Source organism: Micrasema longulum, unplaced genomic scaffold (assembly GCF_059751315.1).
Source record: "Micrasema longulum isolate JH-2025_06_02 unplaced genomic scaffold, ASM5975131v1 h1tg001776l, whole genome shotgun sequence".
In the NCBI taxonomy this organism is placed as follows: domain Eukaryota; kingdom Metazoa; phylum Arthropoda; class Insecta; order Trichoptera; family Brachycentridae; genus Micrasema; species Micrasema longulum.
This window is the reverse complement of record NW_028278951.1, coordinates 182,393-197,267: the sequence shown is the minus strand read 5'-3', so window position 1 is coordinate 197,267 and position 14,875 is coordinate 182,393. Positions and strand designations below refer to the sequence as shown.

Here is a 14,875-nt window from a genome sequence, read left to right as displayed (position 1 = left end):
AGGTATAAGTTAGTTTAGTATTGTAGTCAAGGTTATTTTAGTTACGGGAAAAAAATATATATACCGGCATATTGTATAGGTAATACGGGGTAACTTGTCTCAAGGGTTTTAAAAACAAAATATGTTTTTAAACTACGCATCGTCGTGATCGTAGAACAACGACGAATGTGCGAAAGATGCTACATTAACTATATTTTATATTTTATTGGTAATCCTTATGAGTTTTTTAAATTAAGTGTTAAATAAAATACACAATGAAATAAAGCATACATTTTATATGTAAATTTGTTCATTTTTAACGCTTTTTGGTTCGTTGTTATTTATTCATTTATATTTGGATAATTTATGTAGCGCCGTTTTTGTGAAAATCACCTCAAGGGCGCTGTACAATAAATAAATATCCCAGCACGTCTTGCAGCTACAGAGCGCATGGACGGTTGGGATTCTTGTTTCTCGTCTCCAGTTATGATATATAGGAGCTAGATTACACGTCTTGCAGCTACAGAGCGCATGGACAATAAGAAATCTACCCCCTATTTACATTTCTATTTTTTTATTTGACAATGAAGTTTAGAGTTTTAGTGATATTTTAAAAAATGAAATAAAAAACAAATTTATAAAAATAGAAGTTAGATAACAACAAGTCTTGCAGCTACTGAGCGCATGGACAGTTGGAATTCTAGACATCATTTACTAAATTTGGATATTTGATAGTCTATAACATTTACCTTTTGAAGCTAGATTACCAATCGTCTTGCAACTACAAAGTGCATGGACGAGTGAAATTCTGGTAACTTAAAATTATCAATAAATTTACAAAAACAAACATTGAGCATAATAGTAAACTTGTAAAGTGTTCGTGCTAAAAAGTAAACAATAAAAACTTAACAGATAAAGCACTTCAACAATATATATAGCATAACAGATAAAAATATCCGAAGGGTAGCTTTCGTAGATGTTCGGTAGTCCACTAGTCACTGTCGCAGTGTCGCACAAGTGCAAACACATGTTTTTGCTAAATTCCTAGAAGATGGTCCGGTCCACGTGTAGTTGCCGGAGGGGGGAAAGAAGCCTATTGTTCCAACGACTTTGTATCCATTTTAGTCTATATTATTTCGTTTTATAATAAGTTTGAAATTCCCGCTCAATTTTATTAATTTTTGACATTATTATTAGACGAACGTGTGTATGAGAGTGGTTTATACAGAATTTTTATGTAACAGTTCTTCAGGGTAACTTTATCTTTAAATTTATTTCAACAGAGAGGGAAAACGTTTTTGAGAAGGGAACATGGAAGTCTAGGCATTTACATGGCTTATGACCTGTCATTGGCTGGTTTAAGTGGCCAATTTACACACTGTGTAACGTTCACCATTCTGCCCATGTTTCAACGTCCACATTTCCTCAACTCTTCCATCTGTTGACTTTTGTGAAGTTAAAGAGCTGAAAACTTTATCACGTGGGTGAGATTTATCTGGCTGAAACAAATCACCTACTAGGCAACGCCTGAAAACTATTTTCCAATTTTTATACTTCTTCTTTTACTAGGTAGTTGATTCAATAATGTTTGAGTATGTCCAAATGCTAGCAGACTGGCTGGGAGTTCTTCATATTTAAATTTCCTAGCGAGGAAATCCAGCCAGTCTGCGAGCATTAGTAACGTCAACTTATTCAATAAAAAGGAATTACAAAAATATGAACATTAAGGATCTTAAAACTAGTAACTATAGTCATAAAGGACTCACAAAATCAGTAAAGTTTTTATTTTTTATGTTAGACAATGGCAATTGCAATAACTAATCATTTTACATTTCAGTCTATATCTGTCGGCATTGTAGCGTAATGGTTAGTGCGTTTGCCTACCACGAAAGTGGTTTCGGGTTCGATTCCTGACATGGTTGATATGAAATATTTATTTAGAAGGGTGTTTTCACACTAGAATATTTCATAGTCTCTGAACTAGTACCTGAAGCGTAAGACTGATCATCATGTAACAAAAAAAAAATGAAACGCTGCGATTGGTTTACCAATTCAGTGTGCCCTTTGCACCATTGGGTGTGGAAAGGGAATCATGAATCATTTCAATGAACAGCAATCCAATATTTCTAATTTTTCTGTTTTTAAAAAATAAATAGTAATATTTTTTTGAGAAGCTTCCGTAAAAAAAAAAAAAACGTTTTAAGTCTGCTCGTTAAAATTTTTTTAAATTGGTATGACTGAACGTAATCGATAGCGTGCCCAAAACTGGCTGAAACCGAAATCGAAACTTCGGTCGGTCATCACAAATGATATACTTTTGTACTTATGTTGTGACATAGTGTGAATTTTTTTTAACAGCTGTTGTGCAAAGTTGAAGAAAACTACATACGTCGTTGTTCTACGATCGTGACGATATATCGCACTCCCAAAAGTACATTGCCGTAAGTCCAAATTTGGCTGTTTTGAGTTAAGAATATGATTTAACAATATTTTGTATTCTCTTTTTTATAAGAATACTGACGTATCTTTTTGATCAATTCAGTAAAATATAGGGAATCCAGCAGTCAGAATATTTTGCTACAGGGCTCATCTAATATTTAAACAGATAAATGAGCAAATACCACTACTAGACGTTATAATTTCAATGTACATTAAATTGCGAGTTATAGTAATTATTTTTTAAAAGTTTGTTTTTGCTTTTCTGGCGGTGACCGGTGTAAAAATACCATAGAGTACTTTTGGGAGTGCGATATGTTAATGTAAACGTAGCACATGTGTCCGGGTGGATTATTACATACACAAATAAAACACCAGACAACAACAACACTATCATATTGAAAAAGCAAAGACAAACACAGGACAGTAAAAAGTTCTACATAATGTACTTAAACACTACAACGACTTACCTTACTACTTGAAAACTTTTACTGGAGACAAATTTAAAATCAATCTGAAAAAGTAAATGATGACTGAACTAACTAGACTAGACGAGACATAAAATGACAAGACAATATGAAATTTCTAATATAACCCTAACGGGTTTTTTAAAATTGTAAATAAATAAAAAAAAAAGAATACAGTTCTGTTTGTTAAATAGAACCAGAATCCTGGGCGAGTGCTTGCGACTCCATGGTTACTTTCAGGTAGAAATCCTGAATAAGGTAATCGAGATGAGATAAGTCTACCTTGTTGTGTAGAGATTGGGGCGTTCGCCTACTATTCTTGAAGTCCTGGGTTTGATTTCTGGCAAGATGAGTGAACGTGAAATATTAGTGTTTAATGTAATTCTACACTACACAATTTTAATGTTTCCGGAGTGGGCACCTGAAGCGCAAGACTGATCATCCTACCTTTCATAAAACAAGTTACCTAGATTGCTGCAGTTTGAGTGCCAATACAGTGCCCTATACACCACTAGATGCGGATAGAGAAATTATGATTTAAATCTAATCATAAAAACTATATTGTTGCAATTTTACTTATTACAAACTTAAAAATGATTTCAAGCAAAAACGCACGTTCAGGGCTCTGGTTCTTTTTCACACTCAAAACAGTATTCTTTATCCGCCTGGACATATAATAAAATCTTATTTAAAATATTTTGAAAAATCTCAAGAGCCTTAATGATTGTTCCTTTTTGTTCAAAATAACCCCGTTTTACAGTTTTCTAAGTAACTACTCAAGACGAAACGGGATGAAACGTCACAGGAATTTTAATTTGTCTCACAAGAGATAGGCAACCATTTTATCACGTTAAACTTAAAAATAATTTTAAATAAACAGTATTTTGAGTTAGTCCAAATTCTTGTAGACATGCGCTTGATCAAAACCCCTGTGGGAGATGGACAACCTTTTATTATTATATTATTATTCCAGTCCACAAAGATCCTCCATGCATCTCTTTTAGCTGCCAGCTCCTGTGCATCCTCCCAAGTCAGGTTCGCATCCCGTAGCTCTGACATGAACTGCCGACGAACAGTCAGCAGTGGACGTCCAGGACGTCAAGAACCTGATGCCTTGTAAAGTAGGCAGGCATGTTTAAGGCTCTCGGGAGGCATCCGCAGCACATGGCCAAGCCAACCGTATTGCCTCCGCTTGATGACAGTTGTCACCGGAGTTTGCTGCGTCCGTTCTCTTATTACTTCATTCCTCACAAAGTCAAACCACCGCACACCCAATATTCTTCTGACACCTAAACCTATTAGAGAAAGGAAAATGGAAGTCTAGGCACTTTCAAGGCACGTGAACTTGATTAGCTGGTTTAGATGACCACTTTACGCACTGTGTAAAATCAACAGTAAAAATACATTCCTCCACATACCAAAAACCATTTTAAAGACTGTGGGCCTTTCTATCAGTTGCACTCATTAAAAAAAGCAATGGTTTTGTCATTTTAAAAAAATACTCTTTTCAAATTTTCAATTTCATCAATCGTGATTTGAATCGAATTTCAGTCAGCTACTTTCACTTTCCCTTTCACTGTGAGTTTGGAATATGGAGAACCTTTGTCGGATATTGTTATTCATCCTCATGACCACATTGTGAACACGAATGGTAGCAACGCTGTCATCATCATCATCAACATCAGCCGTCTCTTGTCCAATGTTGAACATAGGCCTCCCCCTTTAGTCTCCATATTTCCCTATCCTGAGCCAACCGCATCCAACCACTTCCTGCAACTCGTCTTATGTCATCAGACCACCTTGTCTGAGGCCTGCCGACACTTCCTCTACCCGTTCTGGGTCGCCATTCCAGGACTTTTTTGGTCCATCTAGAGTCTGTGATTCTGGCTATATGACCAGCCCAGCTCCATTTCTGGTTGGCAGCCCTATGGACCACATCGGCGATCTTTGTTCTCGCTCTAATCCATGTATTGGTTTTTCTGTCTCTCAACGAAATACCCAGCACAAATACCCACGCTGTATTTACTTGTATCACAATAGCCTATATCACATTTTCTTGACTCTTCGATCTGTTGACTTTTGTGAAGTAAAAAAGCTAAAACCTTTATAAAGTGGGTAAAATTCATCCGGCTGAACCATTTAAGAAGACCGATTAATCTCACCCACATAATAAAGGTTTCAGCTCTTTTACTTCACAAAAGTAAGCAAATTGAAAAGTTAAGGAAATGTAGATGTTAAAACATTTGCAGAATGGCGAATGTTAATGTAAATGCCTAGACTTCCATATTCCCGTCTCAAATAATTATTTTCCTCTTTGTTGCCACAAATTTAGTTCTAAATAGCTCCCTAGGGAGGAAACCAGGATGTCTACAAACATTTGGACATACTTAAAACATTGTTGGTTTAATAACATCAGATTGGATTATTTTAAACTCCAACGTCCTTCATATGAGTCACCAAAAAATGAATCCTATAATCAAGCATGTAGCCACCGCTTATTTTAAAATTATAAACTATATCAATTTAATCACGTCACGGCGAAAATACTGTTAGTAGGTAGGTACTTAGTTTGACAATTTCAACACCAAAGGTTAGCAACACTACTTCCCTCTTATGGGAAAGGACGGCAAAATATATTCATAACGGTTGCAGCCCGCAGGTTTGAAGAAGAAGCAACATAGGTTTAGGTACTCCTGATGCGCAGCACGTGTCCTAGCCAGATCCACCACCGAATTCTCAAGACGCTCTTTATGAGAGGCCGCTGCGTCCGTTCTCGCATTTCAATGTTAGTTATGAAATCTAGTCAATTCCCCTCAATCACTTACTCTCAAAACTCAGAAGCTTGGTGTTTTGAGCACCATTTAAAAAAAATATATGTTTTGACCCCTGTATTTAGTAGCCTTACGTGTCATGTACAAGGCTAAGGTACTCGGAGAAAAATCGTTTTCGTTTATCTTGGAAATGGGATGTTTGATTTTGGTTTATTACCTTTATGAGTCCAATCACCATTGTTGCAAAGTCCGAAAACAATAGCGCGTGATAACTACTTCGTAGCGCGTGATAACTACTTCCGTTAAAGATATTCCATCTTTCCTGCATTCAGCTTCAAGATTATGGCGTTGTAAACTGGAAAATAGGCACTGAAATAACAGATGTTCGATAATATGTGAAGACATATCATCGCATGGACAATAGTCATCATTCCTTAATTTAAACCCATATAAGTAACTTCTCATGGTTCCGTGTCCGGTAAAAAATTGGGTCGTTTCGAAAGTACTTTGCTGATGACGACGAAAGTTTGCTGCATCAGCCAGCGTTGGGTTCAGTGATTTTACCTGTAGAAGAAGCGCGGTAATGATCCTCCCAACGCTGCTGCATATTTTGTTTTATACCGCGTTTAGCAAAGCTAGGAGAAAATTTTGAGAATAAAGGTGCCGTTCTTTTACAAGTTGCGGCTCTTGCTAGTTCAGCTGCTTTCTCATTTCCTACGAAACCATCATATCCTCTTGTTGCACCCATTTAGGAGTACTGGCAAAATACAAGAGTTGAATAATTGACATTTTTTTTTGACCGAATATAAACTAGAGTTTCAGACCACGTGCATTATGTCAAAAGTCGGTTCAGCGATTCGTAGGCGGGTTGCGAGTTCCTTATGCATGCCACCATTCTCAGGTATTTAAACTCCCAAGTTTTTAAAGTTGTCATCTTTCTAGATCCTCCTCCTATTATTTTAAAAAGGCTGATCAGGGTCTGGACAGGATTTGAGGCACATAATCTGGGTCGTTCTGGTAAGCCATCTGTTATTGTTCCAAAAATAAATAAATAAAGCACAGTAATTGAGTATAAAAATATAAGAAGAAATGTTTCCTTTAATTCTATATCTTCCACTGGTTTATGATTTCTGGATTGTTATAGAATGTCCTATCTGAGTAACAATTTCAAATCTAGCTACTAGTTATTATCTGGCCTTCTAGCCATTTAGTTGATAAGCATTTGTACATCAGTGATAGCACTAACAATAAAATTTATTATTTACTCAATCAAATCAGTTTATTAAATCATTTCAACAATTATTGGAAAATCGGTGATTATGATTCACTTCAAAAACTTGTGAAAGTGATTATTGTATGGCTTACTTCAAGATATCCAATGGAAACTAAAAATCGTATTGATTTAAAGGTTCGGTTTTTAATATATAAATATTGTTGAACATATTTATTTTATTATAATGAATAACCACAAAGTTAGTGCTTCAAATAAAAACATTATATTTAAATTGTCTTATTTAATAGCCCAACGGGACAAATTGCATAACAAAAAGTTAAGTTAAATAACAATTATAATTTATTTTATTTTTTTTAAAAAAGAAATATTTGCGTTCTTATGATTTACCCAAATATTTAATTTTGAGGGCCATTTTCAACGAGTTGTAAATAACTCACTATTAGAAAATGGAATCGAGTTGGGGTAGAGAGGGATTCGAACCACGGACCTTTGGTCCGTGAGTCCGAGACACTAGCCACAGGACCACAACCCGATTAATCATGGTTCATTATTAAAAATAACAATTACTTTATTTATTACATACACAGTTAGGTAATAGATTTCTCTGGATCATGTCTAGTCTGACTAACTAGGTACAACGTGTTTTAAGGCAGACATTTTTATGCAAAATAAACAATAATATTACTACCAACTAGTTATTTAACCATACAGTTTTAAAATAATTATTTATACCATTTATTGTGTAAGAATGTTTTTGAGTAAATTTTCTGATTTTTCTCGACCTAAACCCTGTCACTAATTTTTCACAAATTTATTAAATTGAATCCGGGTCATGGTTTTGCAATATTTGGGTAACATATTGAATATTTTGGGTCCCAGAAACCTGAAATTACTATGCCCGAATTCAGAGTTTGTGGTAGACCCCATGACCCATCTACTAGTTTGACTTCTGATAGTATGGGAGTGTTCCTATTTGGGATTTGATAGAATCATTTCCTTTACAAACATTATTTTTCTAAAAATATATAATTGACTTATATCTAAAATCTCAAATTCCTCAAACAACTTGACGCTAGGGTACGCGAAGGGCTTTTTAAAAAATATTTTAATTATTGATTTTTGAGCAGATTCGATAGGTTTTAATATTGATTTATCCATAGGTTGATATTAGATCTTAATTTGTTGCATCAGAGAAGGAAAATATTTTTGAGGAGGGAATATGGATGTCTAGGCATTTACAGGGTTTATGACCTGTCATTGGCTAGTTTAAGTGGCCACATTACTCACTGTGTAACACAAGTTTAGATCCAAATAACTCCCTAGGGAGGAAATCCAGCCTGTCAGCAAACATTTGGACATACTTAAAACATTGACGATTATCTTTTCCTAAGATGCCTATCTGAGTATTGTGTGAAGAAAAAATTCAATTCAATTCAATTGATTTATTTTAAATATAACATATATATTACAAACATATATTCAATACGTACATATTATAACAATGAAAAAAATACGTGAAAGAGACTCATGTCAAAGTAGTAGGAGAATCCTGATCCGGAAAATCCCTTCGAATACATGGAACAGATCAATATCCGGAGCGATGTTGTTCAACATAGCGGTAGCCCTTCCAACAGGCATAATCATAAGCAGGTTGGTCCTGTATATTGGAATATAAGGAACATACAAACCAATGCTCATCATAATCTTAGAACTATCGATCATACCGCGCAACAATCGATAAAAATGTGTAGTCAAATACACATTCCTTCTAGTCTCTAAACTGTTTTGGCCAAGCATACCCTGGAGAAACTCGGTCGGGTAGAGCCAAGGATAATACCCGCACTCTCTCATGTAGAGATATCTCAGAAACTTCTTTTGGATTTTCTCTATCATAAAACTGCACGTTGGACTGATTTTTTATAGCTAAAATCGACAAAAAAGACGTCTTGTATTCCGTTTTCCGCACCTCGAAAAAAGTCCACCGATATAAGTTTTTTTTTCATCATGTTTGTATGCCGTACGTCTGAAGACGGCAGTTAAAACGGGTTTTTGGATTATCCTAGCTGCTATAAAAGACAATGTATTAACAATAGTAACACGCCAATGGTGGATATCCATTTTGTCTTAAAAACTAATCGCTCTAGAACTATAGTCCAAAATTGATTAATTGATTCCAAAAAACAATAAGCAAAAACTCAGTGTCAAATCAACACTTTTTTGCTTATGGAGCTCTAGATATTGTGTTATTGCTTAAAACTTAAACTTAAACAAACTAAACAATCAATTATAACTCAACAAGAATACATAAAATTGATTTGTAAATTATCAACTGATGTAATTAAATAGACACATTCTTTAAAAAAATAAATGCAAACAGCAAATAAATCATATTTTCGTAATTTCAGCATAATATGTTAATTTGGTTTTTCTTTTATTATTCTTTTCTTTTCTTTTCTTTTCTTTTCTTTTCTTTTCTTTTCTTTTCTTTTCTTTTCTTTTTCTTTTCTTTTCTTTTCTTTTCTTTTCTTTTCTTTTCTTTTCTTTTCTTTTCTTTTCTTTTCTTTTCTTTTCTTTTCTTTTCTTTTCTTTTCTTTTCTTTTCTTTTCTTTTCTTTTCTTTTCTTTTCTTTTCTTTTCTTTTCTTTTCTTTTCTTTTCTTTTTTATTCATGGTTATGTAATATCATATATATGTGCTATAAACTATTTAATAATTAAAAAAAAGAATGGCCCACGCTCAGACGCTGAAGTCTTTGTGGGCATTTTTTTCCAATTCATGTTCTATATTTTTCTAAAGTGTATTTTTGTAATCATATTTCTATGTAAATAATATATATGAGAAAAAAACTAGAGGAAGAACTAAAACATGAAAAAAAAATGTAGTAAACATGGGCACAATACGAGAATATCAGATCAATATAATATACAACATTTTAAAACGAGACAAGGACAGCCGAGACTAACAAACTAGGGGCTAAAATTATACAATTAACTACCAGACAAAACTAAATAAAAGACTCAGACAACCTTTTCAAAAGATGTTTAAAATGTTATCATTTACAGAAGAATATGAATTTAAAAAATGAAACAATATTTCGTTAAATGAATAATATAATCCATAAGGGTTTTTAAATAAATTTCAAATAAAAAATAAAATGAAAATAACTTTTAAAATATTATATTGTTTTTCGTACAGAAGTATTTTTTTTTACTGCTCATTGCCATACTGTATACCAGATGGTTCGAATTTTTTTGTAGAACAACTGATTTTGTGATTTTTGCCAAAAAAACTACTGTTTTGCTTATGATAGAAGAATAATGTTGATTTTGAAGTTACTTAGTCGTAATAATAATCACCCCACGACGGTATTACACAATAATTCGTACCTGATGAGTTACAAAATATAATCTTATCGCGCTTATAACAAGTATAATGTACATTCAAGTAAACAAACATTAATCTTCATTCAATATTTGTGTCTACAAACAACTACAGAATATTGTGACCGATTTGTGCAAGCCGTCTGTCTATTTTTATATTACTGCCCAGACTGTAAGTCCAGAGATAAAATTTTATGAGATAATTTTCTAGTATTACTAAAATTTATTTCAAAAGAGAGGGAAAACATTCTTGAGAAGGAAATATGAAGTTCTAGGCATTTACAGGGCTTATGACCGGTCATTGGCTGGTTTAAGTGGCCACTTTACACACTGTGTAACATTCACCATTCTGCCTATGTTTCAACATCCACATTTCCTCAACTCTTCCATCTGTTGACATTTGTGAAGGAAAAGAGCTACATAGAAAATACACGAGATAATACGGCCGCGAGAGCGTTTGGAATACCAGCCCAGGGAATCCTTAGTTTTTAATCTTGTGTTGTAAGTGTGGAAATTTCTTTTATTATATTCCTGATCAACAAAGAGATCTTTAATCGATTTGAAGTCACAAAGTTGTTTTACCGGATGGACATTACAAAATATAAAATATACACCTTTGCTCATTTGTTTCACCTTACGGATTATGCTATTCGGTACAATCCGCTTTAACAGTCCCACCTGAAAATCATAAATTTTACTCAGATGAGACTGGAAGATGAGACCCCAGACACGCACTACGTAAGATATAATGGATTCAATAAGCTAGGTATATTTATATATCTTAACGTTTTAAAAGGTAGTATACAATGCCCTTGAAACATAGTGTGTTATTTGTGAATCATTTTTTTTACTTCAGATATGTATATGTTTTTGTGAGAGGTATAGTGAACGGTGATTGCGGGGTGGTCCGCTGTCTTGTGGAATATTAAAAGTGAAGTCGAAAGTGATATCATTAAATCTTATTGCGAAAAACATGAAAAAATCATTAATTCATGCTCTCAGCGCGAGTGAATGGACCACCCCTAACAAAAGTCGGATAGCTACTAACGAGTGTCTGGGAGAAGTACTAGGAATAGTTATTATATATATATATAGAAATTGTCTCTCTCACTCCCAAATACACCTTTTTTATCGAGAGTGAGACGTAAAAAGACATAAATTGTTTAAAAAGACATAATTGTTGTGAGATATGAAAGTTATTAGATGCAACGTGTACTAGTTACACATCACCGGGAAGAGGGCGTTCATAGATATACATAAACTAATATAAAATATGTAAAGGAAACGTGTTATTTTCTTTTAGGATAACCACAGGCTCAACGACTCTGAAGACATATTGCAGGCTCTACCATTTGAAGATTGGCCGAAGTTGAAAAATGTTTTCAAAAAAGATTGGCCCTATGCTATTTACCCATACTACATTTTACAAAATTGGATACACTGGAAAACAAAAGACCCGAGCGTAATTTTTGAAGTATTTTGTCCCTATGGATCATGGCGTGATGGCACTATGATAGCAGTCAATAAAATTAATGTAAGCTGAATTTTACGTGTAAAAAATAGCACTATTATTTTCCTCATTTTAATCATAGATACGTGTTCTTCTGCCTACATCTGCATTCATCTTGGTTATTAGAGGCATCAACGATACCGGGCCTTACTCATAAACTCGGGATAAAGTTACAATTAAGTTCTCCTTCTTATCAGCCCGTTTCTCTCCACTGCTGGATCTCTGCTGGCCACTTCCAAATTTTTCCATGTTTTTCTGTCCTGGGCACTCTGTTTCCATCCATGGCTCACGAGTTCGACGAAGTCGTCAGTCCATCTCCTCTGTGGTCTTCCTACTTTCATTTTCCTTTCGCAGGGTCTCCAGTTTAGTATTCTGAGGGTCACGTAAGCATAGTGGTATAATTTGGATGGGAATACCTACCACTAAAATAAGGATGGATGGCTCCTGCAATGGTAGCCGAAACGTCGGAACAAATCCAACAGACACTATCACCCAAAAAAGAAACAAATTGATAACAGTTACCGTGAAAACCTTCGCATCTAATATGTATCATCTTTACAAAAAAGCAAATCAATGTTTTTTTTTATTAATAAAAAAATCTCACACATAAGTATTTTTTGGCATGATTCCTACATAATTTAAATACATTTTTAAAATACGGAATTCTTAATTAATTAAGAAAAAAAAACTTTAATTGGCACTTCTGTAAAGTTGCTAGATGTCGCTTGGTAATTTTTTCCATTCCAGCGTCGATGTAAAAATAACCAAATACCCCTTCCAAAATGTTTTTGACTTATATCTCTCGGTTCTTAAATTTAAAAATCAGTCCCGTATATTTTTTTGTGAAATATGCGTATCTACATAAATTCAAAATAAATCTATTAAAGGGTTACAAAAAATTTCAGAATGGAGTTACAATTTACATTTTCACTATGGAAAAGGAAGGTCATGTCCTCGGGGAGGCTCTCCGTACAACTTCAGCAATAGATTGGTCTGCCGGTCCTTTCCTTTACGCAATTCACCAACAACACTGGGAAGCCGTGAAGTCTTCTTTGGTGCACCTTGGCCTGGAAAAGGTTTTCCAGATAGAAAGTGGATATTACTGGATACCGAAAGAAAAAGCGCTCAAGTTTGACATTATGTAAGGAAAGGTGTTTTTTAAGCAATATTTATTTATTTATTTAGAATACAAAAAGATGTAAAAGTTAAATGATTCTTAATAGAAACTGTGAGCCTTTGTAAAAACTAAAATATGTTATACGCAACTACTAGGGGAACAGGATATCAAAATGACATAAACAGACTACAAAGATAACAAAATAAAATATTAAAGTTAGTATATGACCTTCCCCATCTAACTGCAACTAGAGAACTTTTTAAACAAACTAAGCAATGAAATATAACTAAATTCTTTCAACTAGAATCATTAAAATTTATCCATAAATTATCCATTAATGTAATTGTAGACGAAGAACTAAAACTTGTAAAAACTTGTAGTCAACATTGACATAATACGAGAATATCAGAAAAATATCATATGCAACTTTCTAAAACAAGACAAGGACAGTCAAGACTAATAAACCGGAGACTGAAATTATACAATAAACTACCAGACAAAACTAAATAAGAGACTCTTTTTTTCTTTAACTTTTCAAAAGATTTTCAAAGACTTTTCAAAAGATGTAAAAAATATTATTTTAAACAACAGAGTATGAATTAAAAATGTTTATATTATTATTGTAAAATTAATTTAATAATCCGTAAGGGTTTATAAATAAATTTTCAAATTTAAAAAAAAAGAAAAATGTACATATAAAAATAGTCGAGCCTGGCAATCCAATCCAATAACATGAATTTGCTTAATTATACTAAAATACTGTAAAGACGCGACGGTTTAAACTTGATAAAATAATAAATTAACTATTAATTAAAATAAAAGAAAATAAGAAAAGAAATGTGGACAAATAGAGGAGATAGTGGGAAGGAAAAGAAGGAAATTTATTAGTAGTGGAAGATGAATGAAGGAAAGTAGGAGTGAAAAATTACATTTGATTTGATGACGAAAAAAAAAGAGAACACCATAGAATAAAAAATTATAAAATAATGGATTCCATAATTTTAAAATGCTTTTTGATAAAGTAAATTTGTCAACATTTCCCAAGTCAAAAATTCATCGGGTTTTATTTAATTATCAAAATAAATTTATTACACATTAAATGATTTACGATTTTTTCTTTTTTTTATCATTATCAAAATTATACTTTCAGATGCCCTCCCGAGATTTTTATAGCACCACTTTCTGAAAAAGACATAACAACAATAAATGACATTTGGCCCCATCGTTACAATGGCTCCGAGCTATTTCTCAAGACTCTGCTCGAACACAACGGAGGCTACGGAATCTACCTAAAAGAGGACAATTCTCTCTGCAGCTGGGTGATGAAGAACCAGCTCTCCGGCCTCGGGATCCTGCAGACCCTGGAGCAGCACAAGAAGAAAGGGTACGCGAAGCTTCTGATCATGGCTCAGACGAAGCAGATGGCTGCCGAGGGCGTAGATGTCCATACTTGCATCGTCAGAAAGAACATCCTGTCGCAGACGATCTTCAAAAGTTTGGGGTTTGAACACGTAGATCACCTGATGTTTGAAAAAGTGAAATCTTTTGGTAAATCTAAAAGCGAATGAGACATTTGAAATATTCCATTAAACAATTTTATAAAAGTTTTAAATAAAACAGTTTTTTATGACTTCTGGGATGCTTAACTGAAAATCCGTACACAGAAAATAAATACACAAAAAAGGGAGTAAAATAGTCTGTTTTATTGTGACGTGTTTTGTTATGAATACGTTTTTAAACTTATATATTAAATTACTCTTCTTATCGTTGGAGGCCTTGTCACTGTTCACAATGGTAACACACAATTAAAACGTCCATTTTTTCCAGTGTAAGCTTTAATTAGCTTATTTCGGGCTTATTACTTCCATTGTAATTTGACGCCGGTAAGCTAAAAGGCATAGAATTAGGAATAGTCCAGAAACCGCATACGCACATCAAACAGAAGGCGACTCAACTACTCATAAATTAGTAGGTTTACGTTTT

The 14,875-nt window shown here is 33.7% G+C and overlaps 1 protein-coding gene across 2 annotated transcripts; it reads left to right on the top strand.

The window, feature by feature from the left end:
* Positions 1 to 6,841: 6,841 nt before the first annotated feature.
* LOC148274031 (uncharacterized) lies at positions 6,842 to 14,585 on the top strand. 2 transcript variants are annotated; one of them, XM_088237730.1, is made up of 4 exons: positions 6,842 to 7,061; positions 11,569 to 11,799; positions 12,681 to 12,916; positions 14,043 to 14,585. In XM_088237730.1, the coding sequence occupies exons 1-4, from the start codon at positions 7,032 to 7,034 to the stop codon at positions 14,458 to 14,460; spliced, it is 915 nt and encodes a 304-aa protein (XP_088093856.1). In that variant the 5' UTR covers positions 6,842 to 7,031; the 3' UTR covers positions 14,461 to 14,585. The 2 variants fall into 2 exon arrangements, with proteins under 2 accessions (XP_088093856.1, XP_088093857.1); XM_088237731.1 differs by lacking the exon at positions 6,842 to 7,061 and adding an exon at positions 10,637 to 10,766.
* The last annotated feature ends 290 nt before the right edge of the window (positions 14,586 to 14,875 follow it).

Coding starts and splice junctions, on each gene's coding strand:
- LOC148274031 (XM_088237730.1), top strand. CDS start 7,032: ATGGAAACTAAAAATCGTATTGATTTAAAG. Junction 11,800..12,680: donor TAGCAGTCAATAAAATTAAT/GTAAGCTGAATT, acceptor AAAAAATTTCAG/AATGGAGTTACAATTTACAT. Junction 12,917..14,042: donor GCGCTCAAGTTTGACATTAT/GTAAGGAAAGGT, acceptor TTATACTTTCAG/ATGCCCTCCCGAGATTTTTA.